Source organism: Callorhinus ursinus, unplaced genomic scaffold (genome assembly GCF_003265705.2).
Source record: "Callorhinus ursinus isolate GAN/ISIS: 27379988/994484 unplaced genomic scaffold, GSC_fseal_2.0 scaffold31, whole genome shotgun sequence".
In the NCBI taxonomy this organism is placed as follows: Eukaryota; Metazoa; Chordata; class Mammalia; order Carnivora; family Otariidae; genus Callorhinus; species Callorhinus ursinus.
In genome coordinates this window covers 13,844,601-13,864,877 of record NW_027397093.1, presented here as the reverse complement: position 1 = coordinate 13,864,877, position 20,277 = coordinate 13,844,601, and the positions used below count along the sequence as shown (strand labels likewise).

The following is a 20,277-nucleotide window of genomic DNA, read 5'->3' as shown; positions in this document are numbered from 1 at the left end:
GAGCCCTCTCCACCTGCAGGTTCTACCTGAGGCCTGCTTGGCCAGCCCACGTGTTTTCTGGGGAAGACCAGGCACCCCAGGACTCCCCCAGCGCCCCTTTGGCAGCCCCTGGGCCCCGCGACCCCTCCATACCACCCCTCCGCCCCATCCTGAAGAGGACAGCTGGCCTGGGCTTCTGTGTCGTCTACCTGTTCTTCATCACCAGCCTTGTCTTCCCTGCCATCGCCACCAACATCGAGTCCCTCGACAAGGGCTCGGGCTCTCCGTGGACCACCAAGTTCTTCGTCCCCCTCACCACCTTCCTCCTGTTTAACTTCGCCGACCTGTGTGGCCGGCAGGTCACAGCCTGGATTCAGGTGCCGGGGCCCAGGAGCAAGGTGCTCCCCGGGCTTGTGCTCCTCCGGACCTGTCTCCTCCCCCTCTTCATGCTCTGCAATTACCAGCCCCGCGTCCGCCTGCGCACGGTGCTCTTCCGGTCTGACCTCTACCCGGTGCTCTTCACCTCCCTGCTGGGACTCAGCAACGGCTACCTCAGCACCCTGGCTCTCATGTACGGGCCGAAGATCGTGCCCCGTGAGCTGGCTGAGGCCACGGGGGTGGTGATGTCCTTCTACCTGTGCTTGGGCCTGGTCCTGGGCTCGGCCTGCTCTGCCCTGCTCGTGCACCTCATCTAGAAGTGGGGGTGATGGCAAGAACTTCGGTGCCGTGCGACAGACACTTGGGAGCCCTGGTGAGATGGGGAGCCAGCGCCAGGAGGGCTGGGGCAGCGTGCAGAAGGGAGCTGCAGCTGGGCCGGGTGCAGAGCCGAGTTCACCCGGGCCTCCCCTCTCCCCGGGGAGCAGGCAGCTGTGCCGAGCACACATTCCACTTTCAGGAGATCTCCTGAGACCTTTGAAGGAGACCAAAAGACATCTGAATGGGGCACAGTGACCACAGTTACTCAGTGGACAGTGGGCATGCCTATCACTTTTCTAGCTGCTGGTTACATTCCACCTTGTTTTATAGCCTCTTGTGACCTTCGTCGCCGGTGTTGACTCCAAGCTGTTACAAGGCCAGTGCCAAAACCCAACCACAGGCCCTTTGCCTCTTCCGGCCTTGCTCCCTCCAGGGGACAGCGTGACGTGACAGTTTGCAGCCCTCCCTCTCCAGGGGGTTCCCCTAGAATGGAAATTCCCTGGAGGGACACCTGGCGGCTCAGTCGGTTAAGCGTCGGACTCTTGATTTCAGCTTAGGTCTTGATCTCAGGGTCCTCTTGTGAGTTCGGGCCCCGCATTGGACTCCACACTGGGTGTGTGGAGCCTACTTAACTCCCCCCCCAAAAAAGGAAATCCACTGGAATGGCCAGTTGTCAGGCCCAAGACCCAAGGCTGTGTCAGACCCCTGCTTTCTGTCGTGAGAGAGTACCTGCCAACCCGACGGGGGGGCCCCAGAAAGACAGGCCTTCTAGGAATCCTCCATTCCCTAAACTTGGGCTCCAGAAGGCTCCCCTGTCCTAGAGACTGAGGGGGTCAGGCCTGGGTGTTCAGACAGGGATCCTCCAAGTGGTCTGTGGCTTGTGCCAGGGTGGAAGTCTTTTCCTGTCCATGTTTACAATATGTCAAGCACATTGGTTCAAGGGCATAATGAATACCTGGATATTTAACGAGAGCCTAATTGGTGGCTGGATTAGTCAGGGTCTTGGCAGGAAATGGCATACTCCAATTGGATAATATGAGGATATTTGAAGACAGGGTGTAGGAATCCTACGGGGTTGTGCTTTATATTCCCAGAAATAGCAAGGCCCTTCTACCCCTAACCAGGGCTAGGGGCAAGGGGCATCTCCAGCCTGCTGTGACCCACAGGAGGTAGACCCCCTTCATCCTTCCCTCCCTCCCATCTCCTCGAAGCCCCTGTGGACTGAACCACAGCCAAGGAGCAGGCAGAGAGGTGGAGCCGAGACTTGGAGGGGCAGCAGGTGTCCCAAAAGGGGCCACCAGCCTCCTGGTCCCATATGCACATTAGGATAGCTCTGAAGCTTTGGCCAGCAGTACTGGGTGGTGTTCTGTGCTGGTTTGTCCTGGATTAGCTGTGTATTTTGAAGCTGTTGTTATGGCAGGCAACCCTCAGATTGTGTGCCCTCCCCCCCACGATGGTCTGACATGAGTAGTAGTTTATATTTCTTTAGGTTCCTTGAAGGCTTCTGCAGTGCTGTTCCTTGGGGGGAACAGGCTGGCTTGGGAATCCGAGAGAAAGGAGCTAGATCAGACCCAGGAGTTCTTTTTCGAGAGTCATGCAGAAAGAACAGAGCTTGCCCCCCAAGAAGCACCAACCCCGAGAGCCATAAATCCCACCCGCTCCTTCTCGGAAGAGCTCGGGCACCCCGGTGTCCTGGAGACAGCCGATTAGCCAGGGAAGTAATCCACCCAGTGGGAGCAGCTTATGTTCCCCACCCTTTCAGGCTAGGATACACTCCCTCTCTCCGGCCACAAAATTGAAAAAGACACCCTTGAAAGGTTTTCTGAAACTTGGTATCTAGAAGAAAAAAATTTTTTCTAACTAAAAATAAATTCTCCTGTCTCCCCTCCCCTTGCAGGAGCCTGAAATCTCTCCCTTGGTTTTTTCACCGACTCCAATGCTGGTGATCATTTGGTGGCAGTGGTCTGGGTGGTCAACTCATCCCAACCTCAGGTGTTTTACAAACGGGGGGCATGTCCGTTTGAAAGTAAAGTCATCACTGCGCTTAGAGATGGGGACCACCTCGGAGCAGAGTAGAGGGCGCCTCACACGCTCGGTTGAAGGGAGATAGTGTTCAGAAGTAGAAGAGGTGTCCCTGTGAGTGAAATGATTTGAGATGAGTGCAGAGTGAAGGGGCGAGAGGGTGGCCAGCCGTTAGGATGCAGCCCTGGGGGTGGGGGTGGGGGGCACAGGCCAGCTTCCTGGAGGAGGAGACGTCGGCTGCTTGGCTGGTGGGAGTTACCCAGACTTTTGCTCACCTTCGTGAGCATTTCACAAAGGATCATTCCTTCCTGGGGAGGCAGGAAGGAACGTAAAAACGCATCTCCCAGCGGGAGGACAGACAGTGGTTCAGAAACCGCTCTTCCCAGGCACTGGACTCACTCGTGGGGTTTGTCTCACGTGACCCCAGCAGGCTTGTGGAACTTGCTCACGTGCTTTGGGGAGTGAACAAAACTTGCTGAAGAAAAGGGTATTTTTCAGTGTGAGGGTGGGGGAGTCCCCCAGAAGCTGGCTTTGCCTCGTAGTCTCTGATTCAATCCCGAGGGCCAGTTTTTAGTACGTGCCCTTGTATATCTTCTAGACCACACACATCGTCATTCCCCTCCTTTTATTCAGCAAAGAAAGCCAGAGGCGGCCACCGGAGCTGACTCTTCCAACTAGCGGGTGACAGGTCCTAAGAAAATGCTTGTTCCTACAGGAGGGGCTGTCATTAGGCAAAGACTCCTCATTCTGCTATCTTCAGCCCAGTGCTCCTTAGAGAAGATTCGGGGCCCCTGCATCAGCTTGGACATGATGTGGGGGGAGGTCACTGCAGGACCCCGGCTTCTGAGACCATGTAATGCTTTTATAGAGCACTCCAAGTACAAGAGAGAGGGCCAAAAATCAGCTGAGAGATTTCATTCCGTGGGCAGTTACATGTACAGCCCAGGCTTACCTTTGTGGGCTTTCTGAGCAAAGCCTCTAATATCTGTTACCATCCTCACTTCCTTGGTGGCGGCATTGTTGGGGCCTGAGTCAATGCTGCCCTCCACCCAGTGGCTGAGGTTAGCCCACTTCCCTGTTCAGCTTGGACCCTGGCAGGATCGCAGAAGGAATTCCGGCCCCACAGCAGGTGGAGGCTGGGAGTAGTCAGCGGGCCAAGACCCAGGGTCCAGCCTTTCCATCAGCCGCCCAGAACCCCGGCCCGGTGCTGTCCGACACCAGGTCTTCACCCCAATTATTTCCCCATCTGTAGATGAACACAAGGAGGCTCAGGAAGGTTAAGTAACGTACCTAAGGTCACTCAGCTACCAAGTAGCCTAGACAAGAATCAAACCTAGCTCTCCTTAAACTCAAGAGGTCCTCCCGGCCCACCCTGCCCTCTTGCTCCCCTGGTTGAACCTTGGCTTTCTCCTTGGTTCTTGACACCTGTCTCCCCGACTCCTCACTCCATGGCCCGGTGGGAGTGTTGTGTCAATTAGATGGATTGCCCAGAACACCGGCCCTGGCCTAACTGATCAGACCAGTGCGGCTGACCAGTGCCCGCTGGACTGGGTCCTCATGGACCCTGGCACAGGACTTGGGCTGCTTCCAGGCCTTGCCCTGTGCAGTCCGATCCCCAGCCCCTGCCCTCAGGTCCCCTCAGCCCTTCCTCGGCCACACCAGCCCCTGCCGTTGAGTTCGTCCCAGCGTGGGTGCTGCTGGGCCCATCTTTGGACACAGGGTGTAGGGCGCAACACATGGTTTGGTTCGGGAAGCCTTGCCCCCAGCTCCACCAGGCACTGACTCTGAGTCACATCGCCTTTGGAGCCTCACTTCCTCATCTCTAAAGGGGATGATAAGTTCTGTAATGTGACTGTCCAGGGTGCCAGTGAGCCAACCTGGCACACCCAGTCCCCCCCACACACCCAGCCCACGTAGGCCGAGCTGCACCCGACCTCACTTGCGTGTGGCAGGCTGACCCAAGGGCATGGCGCCCAGCCTCAGCCTGACAGATGACCTCAACTTCAGGCTGCCGTGGGCTTGAACGCAAAGGAGAGTGACAGAGACGGTCACACTCTCTGTCCTCACCGGATTCCAGCCAGCTAAGGCGCTGGCCCTGTGCCCCCCCCGAGAACAGTTCCTGCCCTTGCCTGCCAGTGGGAGGGAGCTCCAGGCCTGCAGTGCATGAGGGGAGGGAGGACTGGACAGTCAGAGGCTTTGGGCACCCAGCCCACGTGGGAGTTCTGGTTCTGCTGCCTCCTAGTGCGGTGCTCCAGTCCAGTCTTGCTGTTACCCTCTCACAACTGAGAAGCCTCTCAGGGCTGCTATGAGAGGTAAATAAGCCCCCGGGCTGTATGTAGAAGTACCTAGCTGAGAACAGGTCCTCAACAAACGTGCTTCCTCCCACTTTTCCCTGCTGCCCACAGCAGTCTGCTGCACCCCACGCCCAGTGCCCAGCCCAGCCCGGCCTGATGCCTGCTCTTTATGGCCGTGCCGGGGAGCTGTCTGGACACACCTGACCTGGGGGCGGGATGCGTGAGGAGGAAAGCTGGGGATCCAAGACCCCAGACCACACTCTGCCCCTCACTTTGACTTCTGGGCTAGCCACATCACTTTGTTGGTAAGCCTCAGCTGGAAAAGTGGCTACCTCCACACCCGTCTTGCCTGCCTCATCAACAGGTGGCCCGCTACACAGATGCCCTGTAGACACTGGTCGTGTCTCAAACTGGTTCTGAGCTCTGGAGCCCACTGGCCCAGGTTTGAGTCTCACCACCACCTTGTCCTCGCACCACGGGCAAGTTCAACCTGACTGGCCGTGGTTGTTCCAGCCGTGCATCTGGCTGTTGTGTGTGGTAAGTGGCATGGTGGTAACTCGTAGAAAACCTTGAGAATTGAGCCGGGTGTAATCGGCACTCATCACCAGCTTCTGGAAGGCTGTATCTTCGCACCTTCCCGATTTACCTAACCTATCAGGACTAACTCATTGACCTTGTCTCTTTCCCTCACTAGACTCTGGGCCTGTCCCCTGTACCAGCTGCTCAGCCCCTCCCCTGCCCACCTCTCAAAGCCACATCTCCCAGTGCGGCCCACAGTCGGGGCCAACGGAGTCGGCTTGGACGAGCTTCCCCGGGATCGTGGCTTGATGGTGCTGCTCATCCGGTGATTGTTTTATAAGTCGGGGGCGGGGGGGATGAAGAGAAAAGACAGGAGGGGAAGGATGGAAGGGAGGAAGGAGGAAGGAAGCGAGAAGAGAGGAGATGAGGGTGGGCTGGGAGTTGGGTCTCCCCCCAGCTCCGGGAGGCGGGTGGTTCGGTGAATGGGAGTGAGAGGTATCCTATAAAGATTCTCCCGTGGCCACTGGCTCTGTCTTTAAGGCCAGGTGCTTTCCTTTCCTCCCCTCCTCACCTGCCCACCTTTGGATGGAGGCAGCTGGAAAGGTGTTTCTTGCCCACAGGATGACGCTTCTGCCTTGTTACACCCGGGCGGGGTGTGGTGACTTTAACCTTGGAAGAACACTCGTGGACGAGGGCTGTCTCTGCTTCCACGCTGGGCTGCGATGCAGAGATTACAATTGTAGTGGGGCTCTGCGAGGGCCGACGGGGCTGTGAGCCTCGGCACAGGCCCAGCTCCTGGCATCACAGTAAACGAGGGGCCGATGGCTGAGTCCCTGCCACTGTGCCCACGTACGACAGCCCGGCCAGGTGGGGCGGCCCCATCTCACAGAGGAGGAAACTGAGACTCAGAGAGGTTAAGTCAGCAAGAGGTCAAATTGGAATTCAGCCCGGGGCTGTGAGGTTCCAAAGCCTGGCTTCTCTCCCGGCCACCCTGCTGCCTAGAAGGCTTCCTGATGGGAGGCGCCCTGGGCCACATGCTGGGTGGGCGGCGTGCGCTGTGGGGCATCCAGCCTTCCTGTGGCCAGACTGACCTCTCCTGGGTGAGGCATAGCAGCCACCCGGCCTGCCCTCAGTGCCTCTGTGGTGTCTGATGCAGGCACTGGCCCTTGGTTACCAGGGCAGCAGGCTTTATAGGCATCCGAACGTAAAGTGCGCCGAGCCAAGGGCCAGGTTTGCGGAGCGTGTAGTTCCAGGCAGGGAGCCTTGCTGCCTACACCTTACATGGCAGATGCCTCGCGTGAGTCTTCTCCAGGGTGCCAAGGAACCAGGGGTGGCGCCCACCTTCCCGGACACTGAGCAGGCTGAAGTGTGAGGTCCTCAGATGCCCACACCTCCTGTCCTTGACTTAAACACACCTAGAGCTGGGAGGGGTCTTGAGGTCACCAAGTCCAACCCCTGCCTCTTGGCGGAATGACACTTGGGTGGCTCTAGACAGTCAGGCACCCAGCCTGTGCTGATCAGCAGAGTCTTCCAGACTGAGTTCCCAGAGGCCCAAGGAGATGGAGCATCTCAGTCCTGCTCTTCTGCAAACAGCCGCATGTTCCCAGCCCACTTCTCACACACTTCACCCTCCAGACAGAAGGACACGAAACCTCCCCGCCACGGCCACAGTCTCCCCCCACAGCCCCACCCCTGCTGCTCCAGCCCCAGGCCCGCCCCGTGGAGCGTAATGAGGGCAGAGCATGCTAGTGACCCTGGACTTCTGTCCTTCCAAGAGCCTTACGCAGGTGTTGCTCAGGCCCCTGGGTGCAGTGAGAGGCTCACGGAGCCTGAGAGCTTGTGCAGAAGTTCGTGTGCTCCTGGGCAGAGGGGCCACATACATCTGTCAGGTGAGCAGAGGAGTCCCTGTCCTAAGGCTTCAGACCCCCAGGATGCCAGTGGCCCGCTCTGTTTAGATGGTGTCCCTGTAGACACACAGTGCTGAAGGGTGGGACTCTGGAGCTGGCCTGCCCGATTTTGCATCCCGACGGGGGACAAGCTTCTTAACCTGTCTGTCTCAGTTTCCTTATCTGGGAAAGCGGTTGACAGAGTACCTGTGGTCCCCCGAGGAGGTCTGTGCACTGCCCTCAAAGGTGGGAGAGTTTCCTTTAGAGAAGCTGGAAATCAAGCCATCTACCAACATTGTCAGTCCTGGTCCAGTACTGAGAAGCAGGCACAGGATCACAGGGTGCTGGAGGTGGCTTTAGGCAGGAGTCAGAAGCCACACGTCTGAAAGGGCCTGCCATGTGGCCTGCAAGCATGTCCAAGGAGGCCTCCCTGGGGTTACCCTGTCTCATCTGACTTCCAGAGAAACAGAAGAGTGACCGCCCATGGAGCCCTATAAGCAAGCATGTCGATGCATAATTTTAATCTGTTCAGCTCACCCTGAGGAAGTCATAGTATGCCCATTTTATAGGTGCCAAAACTAAGACTCAGACACACAGCTGCTAAGGGGCAGAGCTGAGATTCAAGGCAGGTCTGTCTGACTCCAGGACGCCAGGGCCTGAAGGTGACATCCCCCACTAGACTCACCTGAATCACTTAACAACATGCAGATTGCTGTACCCACCCCCAGAGTTCCTGATTCCCGGGGTCTGGGGTAGGCCATGAGAATTTGCATTTTTTAACAAGTCCCCAGGTGGTGCTGATGTTGCCGGTCCGGGAATCCCACTTCAGGAGCCACTCTGCGAGACGACGGATAAGGGCTCTTCAGGAGCTCACACCCGGCCCAGAGAGAGAGAGCAAGGCCTCCGTCTGCTCCTGTTCCAGTTGAGGGCTCAGGACTGGAAAGCCTTTAGAGAAGTGAACACACTGCTGACACTCAATCATCATTCTTTAAAAGTGATCCCAGATCCAGGGCAGAGCCTGTGCACGTTAAGAGCCAAACTCACGCTCTCTGCCTGGGGGTTGGCATCCCAAGACTTTACTCCTCGCTGCCTCTTTCCCACCTGCTCCCTCCACCATAAATATTCAGGAGGGAGGAGGGAGAAAGGGGGAGGCCTGATGCATGAGGCGTCCTGCCCACAGCTTGGAGTTGACAAGTCGGAAGGACCTGTGGTCTCCCTCCCTCCCATGTTCTGTAATTGGGGAGCAGCAGCGTGGGGGTGCAGAGCCGCCTCCTGCCAAGGGCAGGGTCACACTTCCTACCTGTTCTCTGGGCTCATTAGTTGCTGAGGTGGTGTTAACTGTTTTTAATTTTGCTGAGTCTTTGCTGAGACTCAAAAAGGGAAATGAGCCATTACCAAACAGCAACGCTTTTTGCAACAGAAACTGAAGGGGCTGCACTGTCTCATAACATTTTGTGAACTAAAAATGCAGAAGTCTGGCCTTGCTTTATCTAAGTTGTCTTTCAGGAGAGAGTTGTCTGTGGCTCACCTTCTGCCCACAAAGCTCTGTGGGAACAGGAGGGGTCAAATGCCAAAATGCGCCAGGCCTGCTAACGCCATACCAGTTGGCCTCTTGTGACGCCATCAGGAATGTCCCTTTACCTTGCTTTTTGCTGCTCAAGACGTTCGGCTTCTGCCATGTTGGGTAAGGACTAGCCACCTGAATTCTTCAAATAGGGAAGAGCTCAGGGACAGGGATTACAATCAGGGGACTCTCCGCATGTCCCTAACCCCTGTCAGCCTCCGTGTTCTCACCTGTATAATGGGGAACTAATCTTGCGTACCTCGAAGTTCTGATCAGCCCGGGGTGCCCGGTAAACTGCAGAAGGTATCAAGACAGTAGCTCTTGTTATTACTGCCAAACTAACTGCAGGCCCACTTGTAACCCATCCCACGGGGGCCAGGAGGCTGTAGGTTCAAGGGGACTTGGTAGCCTGGAGCTCGCACCTCCCTCCCCCTTCCGAACCATGCTCCGGGTACCCAGGACTCCCAAGTCCCTTGCCTAAATGCGCTTAAACTTGCCAACACGGCCGGGTGGGCTCTTTCCTGGTCTGTCCTCCCACGGGCAGATGGCTCGAGGTGCTTCTAGACTCGGGACGGCTGTGTGCAAGCGGTGCTGCATTGGGACATACGGGTTCGGCATCCAATTTGTGCACAGGAGACCCCTCTACAGGTGGGGGTGAACCATCCCATTCTACAGCAGAACTCTAAGAAGTCAGAGAATTCCAGATGCAGACCTGAGCTTCCAGAAGGGAGAACATACTTAAGTTTGCTACTTGACTTCTAACTTACATATGGAGACACATGGTATACGAGCCTCGATTGGTACTCTTGCACCAGGCCCACACATGCTCCTTTTTATTATTAGAAGTTAAATTCCGGGGCACTTGGGTGGCTCAGTCGTTACATGTCTGCCTTCAGCTCAGGTCATGATCCCAGGGTCCTGGGATCGAGTCCCCGCATCGGGCTCCCTGCTCCGCGGGAGGCCTGCTTCTCCCTCTCTCGCTGTGTGTCTGTCAAATAAATAAAATCTTAAAAAAAAAAAAGGTTAAATTCCACTTCCTTTGAGCCAGACAGACCTCTTACTTTCCTCTTTCTCTATGCCTCCTATTTCCTCTCCTCTGTCTTCCTAAATATCCAAAGCCTTGCCTTATTTGGAAATGTAGCCGGGACTCAGAGATGTTTACTGAAATTTCAGGGGCTCTCTTCTCTTCCTCACACCACTGCTCACCCCCCTAGTGACACACGGGACAGGGATCCCTGGGTCCTCCCTGGTCGGTGGCTGCCTCCCAGCCTCCTAAGCGGTTTGCAGACAGTGGACATCTCTACTGCTTCAGGGGAAGACAGAGCTCCACGCTGCTGGTGCTACAGCAGCCCCGAAGCCACAGGAACTAGCTGATACCAAGAAAAGCCATGGGCTCCAACCTGGGGCTGGAGGAGGCCCTAGAAGCCTAGACTTTCGTATAGGGGGCAACTATAGGAAGAGTGGTCCTGCCCAGCGCTCCCCCACCTCCATCCTGGAAGGGTGCAGACCCTCAGCTGGTAGAGGGCGTACATCAGTTGGTGAGAGGTAGCAGCCAGCGACTCTCCACCAGGAGTTGAGGCCCCCTTTGGGTTCTCCTAACTCTCCCTTGCCTACTGCCGAAGGTGTCACTGTCCACATTCTGCCCCGCAGAAAACCCTTTCCCAACGTCCCCTTCCTGTTCAGATACCCTTTGGCAGTGCAGGGACCCTGATCCAAAGTGGGGTTGCTTGCCTCTGTGAGTTAAGTCTTCCCACCCCCAGAAGGTAAGACAGGAAGAGCGGCCCCTCCCCCTTGCCTCCTGCGGCCCTGGGAAGGCGGAGCAGGTGGGTGAAGACTTGGGTGCACACCAAATTCTGCTCAACGGCTTCACCTCCCCTGTGCCTGAGGGGGCGAGACGCAGAGAAGGGAGGGCATGAGGGGACAGCCTCGCGGCGCCCTCATTGTGGAATATCTCCTGCTCCCCACCTGCCCCGCAGACCCGAAGAGAATCAGAGCAAAGACTGGATGATAGTGACTTTTAAACTCAATAGAGCGTCCTGGCCACTGTGTCTTCAAGGGTGAAAGTGAGCTACTGATACTCTGCTAGGAGGTCGGAGGGGTCAAGAGGCAGCATCTCAGCCTCTGGGGGCTCTTCCCTTTTCAATTCGTTCAACCTGATTACCCGCAGGAGCCACTTGCAGTTTAGTGCTTGAAAGTCTTCAATGCCTCGCTAAAACTCGCCATTCTCCCTTTTTAACAAAATGACATCTGCCCTCAGCTCAAGGTCTTGCCTGCTAGAATTGGGATTGTTTTGTTTTTATTTGTACTTCCTTATATGCTTTCCTGCCTTTTCTATTTATGACAGGGGATACTGGTTTTCTATTAAATAGTGATAATATAGTTTGCTTTTTTGCTTGTTTTTATTTTTTAAGTAAACTCTACACCCAAAGTGGGGCTTGCACCCATGACCCCAAGATCAAGAGTGACATGCTGTACTGACTGAGCCAGCCAGGAGCCCCGTATAGTTTCCTTTTTATTTATTTATTTTTAAAGATTTATTCATTTATTTTGACAGAGAAAGAGAGAAAGAGAACACAAGCAGGGGGAGCAGGAGAGGGAGAAGCAGACTTCCCGCCGAGCAAGGAGCCCGATGCGGGGCTCGATCCCAGGACCCTGGGATCATGACCTGAGCCAAAGGCAGACGCTTAATGACTGAGCCACCCAGGTGTCCGTATAGTTTGTTTTTTAAAGTAAATGTAAGTAAAGCAACTGAGTTAAAGAATATTAAATTAAAAAGATACAGGTGACATTCGCATATGGCAAATGTCATTCAAGTTTATTATTTTCAAGGCAGGTAAACTGACATCCAGGCAGGAGTCCCTAGATTCCACAATGAGTGTCTCGGACATTTAAGAAGACAGACATCTGTGTGCCCTGAGAACCACAGTGTTCCACTTGGAGGTCAAGGGCTAGGTAAGGCCCCCTTTTAACTTGAGGCCCCATTAACTCTCCTCTAGTGGCTGTTTTCATATTAGCCCATAAAAGTGAGAACTTCTGAAGTTATTCATCGTTCCCTTTAAACTCAGGGCACAAATGGGGCCACTTTCAGAGGCAAAGGGCTTCAGCCCTGGAGCTAGCAGTAACTGGTAAAAAGGAGAGGAAGGGGTAAAAATAGAAGTGGAGAGAAATGTAAGTAGGAAGTGGAAGACACAGAGGCTTCAACATTTTTAAGGACTTGAAACTGGAGTAGGGCAGTTTCATTTTCCAGACGGTCCCTGTCCCAAGTGGACAAAGCAATATGTCTCTGACAAAGCTCTGGCCACAGTCACTCTTCAATGCTGATACGACTGTCATTACTTGTTACTATGAATCTGATGATCTGCCCACTAACCTTGCCTGAGCACTTAGCAGATGCCTGCACTTGGCTAAGACTTGACATCCTCTCATCAATCCTCACAAGAAGCTTTTAAGTTAAAAATCTTGGGTTCTGGATTGCACTACCTGGGGCTGGAAATCTGGCCCTGTGGAGCTGTGTGACTTAAGGCAAATTAAATCCCTCCCCGAGCCTGTTTCTTCCTCATCTCTGCAAAATGGTCATAATATAAATACCTATCTCTTAGGATCAGAAAGCGTCTATGATAGAATGCTTATCAAGGGTAAAAAATAAGCAATCAGTAATAATGTCATTGAGTATTAATCACTATTGATATTATCAGTACCAGGAAGGCAAAGAAGCTTCTGAGGGTCATTTGCCCCAGATCACAGAGCTGAACCAGGTTGGCTAGGCTGGTGGGCCAGGGCCAGGAGTGTCCGGTCCTCGGGGCCCAGAGCCGGGGTGGCGTGGCAGGAGCTGCTGCTGAGGGGCCCGGGCCGCGGGTGCTCCAAGCTGCCTCCCGGACTCAGCCCCGACTTCTCGGGTCTCTCCGACTGGCAGGAGACTCACAGCGCCAGGCGGGGGGGGGTGGGGGGGGTGGCAGATCCTCAGCCCCACGAGGCCGTCCCACCCGCTGACTTGCGGCGATGCAGTCCGGCCGCGCTCAGTTCGGCCGGGAACTGCTCCCAGCCCTGCGGCCTCGGGGCCCACGTTGGCCTCCCCAACCATAGCTGCCACCCGCCGCGAAACAGATGGCCGAGAGCGGCTTCCGGGAGCCGTGGGGCCTGCCGGGAGCCAGGCCGCCCAGCCAATCCTCATGCGGGGGCGAGCAGTGGTTGCCCGGTAACGAGCCGGACGCCCAGGTGAGGGGGCGGGGCCAGTTGGGCAAGGGAGCTGGTGTGGTAGCGGGTTAGGGAGGCGACCTGCCAATCCCGAGGGAATTTTTCCTGTCTCCAGTTCCTTCACTCCTACCTGGACTTGGAGGAAAGAGAAGATCATCAAGGCAAATGATAAGAGTAAACCTTGAGGACTAACAATAATAAAAAAAAAAAAAGATACTCATATTTATTGAACATTTCCTGTGGGCCTGGCTCTTTTTAGGGGTTATTTCATTTGATCCTCATTTGATCCCGAAGGGAAAAAAATGATTGCTGTTCTCATTTTGTAAATGAGTAAACGGAGGTCTTAGAAAGATTAGGCAACTTTTCCAAAATAACTCAGCTAGGGAGTAGCAGAGGCGAATCGAATCTAGGTGTTCTTGAACCCAGGTGGTCTGTTTTCTTTTTTTCTTAAAGATTCTGTTTATTTATTTGACAGAGAGAGAGAGTACAAGCAGGGGGAGCGGCAGGGAGAGGGAGAAGCACCCCCTGAGCGGAGAGCCTGTCGTGGAGCTTGATCCCAGGACCCTGGGATCATGACCCCAGCCGAAGGCAGACATGTCTAACTGGCTGAGCCACCCAGGCGCCCCAGTCTGTTTTCTTGAGTCAAGCAGTGGACACTCCTTTCAATTCAGCAAACGAGTCTGTGTTCATATTAACCCTAACTACAGGGGCCACCCCAGGTTCTACGGCCCCTGAAACTTAGATAACTTAGGGGGCCTCTTTAGGAAAAAGAATTACAAATTGCAAAACATAAAATTAGGTACAAAAAGAATACTTTGTAGAATGTTAAAAGAAATCAGAACAAAATACTTGCTAATTTTACAGAAATCTATGATCACATGTACACACTGCTAGGGCCCTACACAAAGGCATCCTTGACCCTTAGTTCCCATTGAAGTCCATCAATCAGACACCAAACTACCTTGCAGGCTTCTCTGCTATTCCTTTCCCTACCCTGCATCTAGGCTACAGGCCCTTCCCTGGGGTGGGGGTGGGTAGGCTCTAGCAGTGGGTTTAGAAGGCTTTCTGGCTGCGACAGCGAGTTTGAGTTGCCAAGTGAGTAAGCTGAGGTTCCAGAGAGTTAATGCCCTCGGAAGCAGTTCTCAAACATATGGACACAGAGATGGTGGCCATCAACCCTCAGGTAGGACCATGCTGAGACATCTTTTACACTAATGGCTCTTAGGTGTGGTCCCCAAGACCTGTAGGAATCTACATCACTTGGGAATTTGTTAGAAATGCACATTTTCGGATCCCACCCCACACCTAATGAATCAGAAACTCTAGGGGGGTGCGGCCCAGCAACTGGTGTGTTAATAAGCCCTCCAGGTGAGTCCAATGCACAGGAAAGTTTGAGAACTACTCTTCTACCACCCTGTTTCCCAGCATTCCCTGTGGGCTGGAGCTCCAGATGTCTACAGTGGTAACCTACTCAGTAGCACACCTTTTTTTGTTGTTGTTGTTCTCCTTCCTTTGCTTGCCTCACTTGCTCGCTCTTCACCTGGGGCTTCTTGGGATCATCTGCAATAACCTACCTGTTCTTGAATCCTTGTCTTGGGTCTGCTTCTAGGGAAACACCGGCTTAAATGAGAGCAGGAGGAGGTGGCATTGCCCAGTGGGGAGGAGGATGGTGGCTGGCACCCACTGAAGGCCGAATGCTCTGCTAAGTGCTTTGCCTTCATTGTCTCATCCCCCCACCCCTGGACCCCGAGGAAATTGGAGATGGGAGGGTTTGAGTGGCTTGCCCAAGGATTTGAACCCAGGTCTGCCTGAGTTCCGAGGGCAAGCCCCTCACCAGTGAGGACAGGCTGGCCTACATCACGTTCCCTTGTCACTGCTACTCTTCTCTCAGCAGGCAGGAGTCCAGTTTTGTTGTGAGGAGTGCTACAGTCTGTGCTTTCCGGAGAAGTCCAGAGTGCCCGGTGTGGGACACTGCTGGCCTAAATGGAGGGGCTCTTGTCCCTCCCAGTGCCTGAGGTCCCTTCACACCAGCACGGTCAAGGCTGGTCCCTGTATCCAGCGCATATGCCCTTAATCCAGAGCTGGGGCCTTCCCTGTCACAAATACCTGGAAATTGAGCCGGATCTGGAGCTGCCGGGGTGGGGGGGGGGGGGGACTTATCCCTGAACTCTGCTTTCCCTGATGTTCAGAGGCCAAAGGTTGCCTGGTTCTGCACATTTCCAGGAAATGACAGCTCTCAATGCCTCGTCACCTGCCAGTTCCTGTGACCTGGAAATGTTGGCTATGTCTCCAAGTAGGGGGTGGATGGGAGGGACCCTGACAAGAACACAGGCTTTGATTTTTGGCTCCGCTGCTGACTTTGGGTCAGTCTTTTTGTTTTAACCTCTTAGAGCCCTGTTTTTTCTCATCTGTAAATGGGGACTCCTACCCCACTCCCCTGAGATTATTCTACTATCGTGGTGCTCGTGGCAGACAAGCAATGTACACACAGGACACAGGCATGAGCAGTGATGTCTACAGGTTTGCAACGGCAACATACCTCTGCTCCTCCCGTTACAAGGATGAGTACCTGGGGCTGGTCTTGTGCTCTCCAGGACCCTGGTCAGCCAGAAGGATGCGGTTGACACCCAAAGGCTAGAGCCTCTCCCCAGGACACTGCCAGCCCGCCTGTGAGGGTGGGAAGAGACAGAAAACATTACTTTGGTGATCACTAGGCTTAAGGATGCCCCAATACCTCACCCTGTCAAAAATGATCTCTCCCGACTCCCCAGTTGAAGTCTGGGTGATTTTGAACCCAGACGGTCTGTGTTCCTAATGAGTCAAGCGGTGGAGACTCCTTTCAATACAATTTCTCACCATGTCAATTGCTTTTCCTTCATGGCACTCATCCCGTGTTATAATTATTCACCTGCCTGTGTGTTTTTTCAACATTTTTTTCCCAGTGGAAAATTATAAACATGTACAAAAGAAAACAGCTTGTACCTATCACCCAGCTTCAAGAGTCACCAATCACCAACTCAGGGCCAACCTTTTTTCACTTTTACCTTCACTCCTTCCCTCCCTCCCTGTATTAATTTGAGGCATCATAGCATTTCATCTATAAATATTTTGATATGTGTCTCTGAATGATTAGGGTTCTTTAGTGAAATATAACCACAATACCATTATTATGCTTAGAAAGATGAATGACAATTTCTTGATATGTGATTATTGTTAAATGTCTGTCTCCCTCCACTAAGGCAGGGAGCTTTCGCTTTACCTCGTTCTTGACTGTATCCAAAGTGCCTGAGACCTAGCAGACAGTGGGTAAGCATCTGTTGGATGGATGGATGGATGGGTGGGTGGGAGAAAGGCAAGGATGCTGGGACGCAGCCTGCTTTCTGTGGATGCTGCCCCTGTCCCTCAACACCGGGTGTGATCGGGGCCTTGCAGCCCCGGTGTCATTCACCCCCTCCTCCCACTGTGGAGCCATAAGCCTCTCAGTTTCTCTCACTCCTAGCCTGCCTTCGGCTTAATCGGGCAGCAAGTCACTAATCCTCTCCTGATGGCTGCAACCCACTTCCCCTGCGCAGCTAATTCCATGTTCCGACTTAATCATCATACTTAGCACTCTCAATAAGAGCTTTGCATCTTCAGAACCTGCTCAGGCATTAGCTGATTACTATAATCTGTTCAACTCCCAAGGTGTCCACCAGGATGGCAGGGGAAGGACCGCTTTCCCCTGTCCACCCAGAGCCTCGGTTTTCTCATCGGTAAAATTAGGCTGACGCATAGTAACCAGCATGACTGGTGCAGGGATCAAGTAAAATGAAACACATAAAGTGCCGGTCCCACAACACAGTGGACGCACTCAGGAATGATGACCTTTTCCTGGTATAATTCAAGGGTGCATTCTCATCGGAGAGCCAAACAGATCTTGATTGGAATCCAGCTTCCTCCACTTAAAGTGTAAATCCCTGAGCCTCAGTTTGCTCATCTCTAAGATGGGAATGACGGTGCCTACTTTACCTTTCAGAGTTTGCTGAAAAGACTAAACCACATGACAGGTGTCTGTGATGTGCTGGGTAGGCACAGTGCTGGGCGCCTTGTACAGGATGTTATTACCATCCCCACAAGGAGATGAAGCCAGGAGAAGGAGAAGGCTCTGGCGCCCTCTGGAAGGTGCCATTACATCTTTTCTCCTCTGTTCCCTCAAGGTGTGCAAGGCAGCAGAAGCTGCGCTTTGTGCTCACCATCATATCCCCTGCCCTTTGCCCAGTGGTGTGCTCCATTAATGAATAAGTGAACGAATTTGGTCAGGTGGCGTTGGGAATAACGTGTCTGAACAAGACTAGTCAGTTTATAGAGGACTTTCAAGATCTTTCTTTACCTTTCAACCAATAAATGGGCCAGGGATTATGCCCCATGTGTTGCAGATGAATTAACTGGGGACACACAGAAGTTATAATTAGCTTCCCCAAAGGGTCACACAGCAAGGAAGTGGCAAGGCTGGGATTCAAACTTGGGCCTGCGCTCCAGGCCCCACTGCGTTACCTCTAGTTGTAACCTGCATTTTACAAGGGAGGTAGCTGAAGCCCAGAGAGGGGTAGTGCCTTGCCCAGGGTCACACAGCCAGCTAGTGGCTGAGCAGATACTGAATCCAAAAATCTAGACTCTCAGTCCCAAAATGTGTCCATAAGGGCACCTGGCCTATCAGTTAATATTTGTGGTAGAAGCAAGTCTAGGGAGAGAGACCTAGGATGGCTGGGGATAAGGAAACTGGACATTTTCGTCCAGGTCTGTAAGAGGAGCTAGTTTCCCTTCAACAGCTGGGCTGGGCTGGGCTGGAGGGTAAGGCCCCAGGAAGGGCGAGAGGTGCCGTGCGGCGCTCGGCCTCTAGGTGGCGCCCCGCACTGCCGATCTGGACTCCCTCAGAAAGCCAAGCCTCCCGGGAATTGGGAATTGGTCTGTCCCTGGGTGATGGTGGTCTCCATAGTTTTCAGGATGCCCTGGGGGGAAAAACAGCTCCCTTTTTGCCCCAGGCCGCCTCTGCCAGGGCTTTGGCAATGAAGGGTTGGCAGGACCCAGACCAGGAACTCACACCTCAACCGGGTCCTCCCTCACCAGCCTTCTGACGACCCCTGGGTGAGAACCTCCAGAGGGACTTGGGGGAGGGCGGGCATCTATCTGGATACTTCCCATATGCTTGACCTTGGGCAGTTTGCTCAACCTCTTCTTTGTGCCTTACTTGCCTCATCTGTAGAGTGGAAGTGGGTTTTATTTCCAGGATATTGGAAGAATCAGATGGAACATTTTATGGCCTGTGGCAGGTGCTCAACAGATGGAAACTATTAGGATTGTTCCCGTGGACAGTGGCTGCCTGATGTTATTCTGTCTGGCTGCCATTTCTTCCCAGTCTTTCTTACCATGTAACGCCAGCCCATCACTCCATCACCAACCTCTATTACCCGTCCCCTGTGGACCTGGTACCTCTTCAGAGACCATATAGAAACGTGATGAAACAGAGGTTCTAAAGTCTCATGATCTGGGTTCAGATCCTTGCCTCTCTCACTTCCGGTGTGGCCTTGGTCAAGTTCCTTAGCTTCCGTCGGCAGATTCTTGGTGCTCACCGCTCCATAAACCAGCCTCCCTGGTAGTTAGAGTGGAGCCATGGGATGAACTAGTTCTGGCCAAAGAAATGGGAGCAGTGGTGTGTGTCACTCCAGACCAAAGCGGAGGAGAGCCTGTAGATCTTTTTCGTCCCCTTCCCTGCCCTGTCACAGTGAACTGTGTGTGGCCATGGGGACGGCTGTTCAGATAGTATAATTGTAAGATGGAAGTGTTCTGGGTCCCCAAGCGCCCTTTGGAGGAGGGCTACCCACGGGCACGGCATTATATTTAAGCAAGAAGTAAACGGTTATTGCCACTGAGAATTCAAGGCTCGTGGATGCCACCCTATAACCTAGTTTAACTTCATCGATACAGCTTTCCTGCACCTCCATTTTCTTATCAGTGAGATGGGGACAACAATAGTACCACTCTTGTGGAGTTGTGAGGATTAAATGAGATCCTGAACGCAACCCTCTTAAGATACAAAATCTGACTTTTTACCACTTCCATACGAAAATACAGGAAAAGGTGAAATGACCTGAGATTCTCAGAGCAGGAGGGATCCTGTGACCTTGAACTTAGTCTTTGTGGTTAGATGAGGAGATAGAGGCTCAGGGGGAGAAATGCTTTGTTCAAGGTCACTCAGGCAGAGAGTGGCAGAGTCAGGGCTGAAGCCAGAGTCTTCCAACCTCTGTCTGGAGCTCCTTCAGCTACACCTCAGTCCCTGCTCTCTGGGAGCTTATGATTTGAATGGAAACAAGACAGACAGAATATCAAAAGATCGCTGAGGATTCCATACTATGTACAGGTGTGGGGAGTCATCCAGAGAAGAAGGATTCTGAGGGTTGGTGGAGGACCTGGGGATCTGGGAGGTGGTGGGAAGGCTTCCAGGAGATGGTGGGACTTGAAGAATGGCTTTTAGCAGAGAGCAGGGGAGGACAGCGAGCAGTGGCAGAGGAGAGGACAGTGTAACCTAGGCAAGGGGAGAGGGAGGTCCAAAGAGCAGAATGGCCCATAGGACAGATGAGTCGAGGAGCCGCCTGTTTGACCCATCCCCTACTGAAGGACATGTAGGTTTCCCCCTGTCCCCGTTATAAAGAGCGCTGCACCGAACATCTTTGTACCAACCTCTGTGTATCTGTGTATTTTGCTGGCTGAGACAGACTTTGCGGGGGAGCAAGGTTGGGGTGAAGCCCGAAAGAGATGTTGTGCCTCATTTCTTAGGGTGAGAGGGCTGGGCGCTCTATATGCTACACCGATGCTTCCACGTCATTCTTCAGGTCAGGACCTCCAATTTCAGCCACTCGTTTGCCACACTGACTAATTCTGGCCTGTGTGCCAACTACGCTATCATTAACGCAATTTCGATTTTAATCCCTCACTTTTCAACTTGTCTATTTACTTTTAAAAAGTTATCACCACCATAAATGAAAAGAAAAACAGTGCTAGTTGCGATCAATGAAAGATAACTATAAAAATAAATCCAGCAACAACCATGCTATTAAATACAGCCAGCCAGAGTTGCTGGCTAGAG

General features: G+C 53.5%; 1 protein-coding gene across 3 annotated transcripts in view; it reads left to right on the top strand.

Annotated features, from left to right (window-relative positions):
- Nucleotides 1-11,444, top strand: part of SLC29A3 (solute carrier family 29 member 3) — a 49,380-nt gene extending 37,936 nt beyond the window's left edge. For 2 of the 3 annotated variants that reach the window (XM_025850188.2, XM_073878858.1), the window contains one exon: nt 20-2,569. In XM_025850188.2, the coding sequence (XP_025705973.2) occupies nt 20-674 (655 nt within the window). In that variant the 3' untranslated portion in view covers nt 675-2,569. Of the gene's footprint in view, nt 1-19; nt 2,570-5,355 lie in introns of those variants that run through there. The other variant, XR_012374222.1, reaches the window with a different exon arrangement.
- The last annotated feature ends 8,833 nt before the right edge of the window (nt 11,445-20,277 follow it).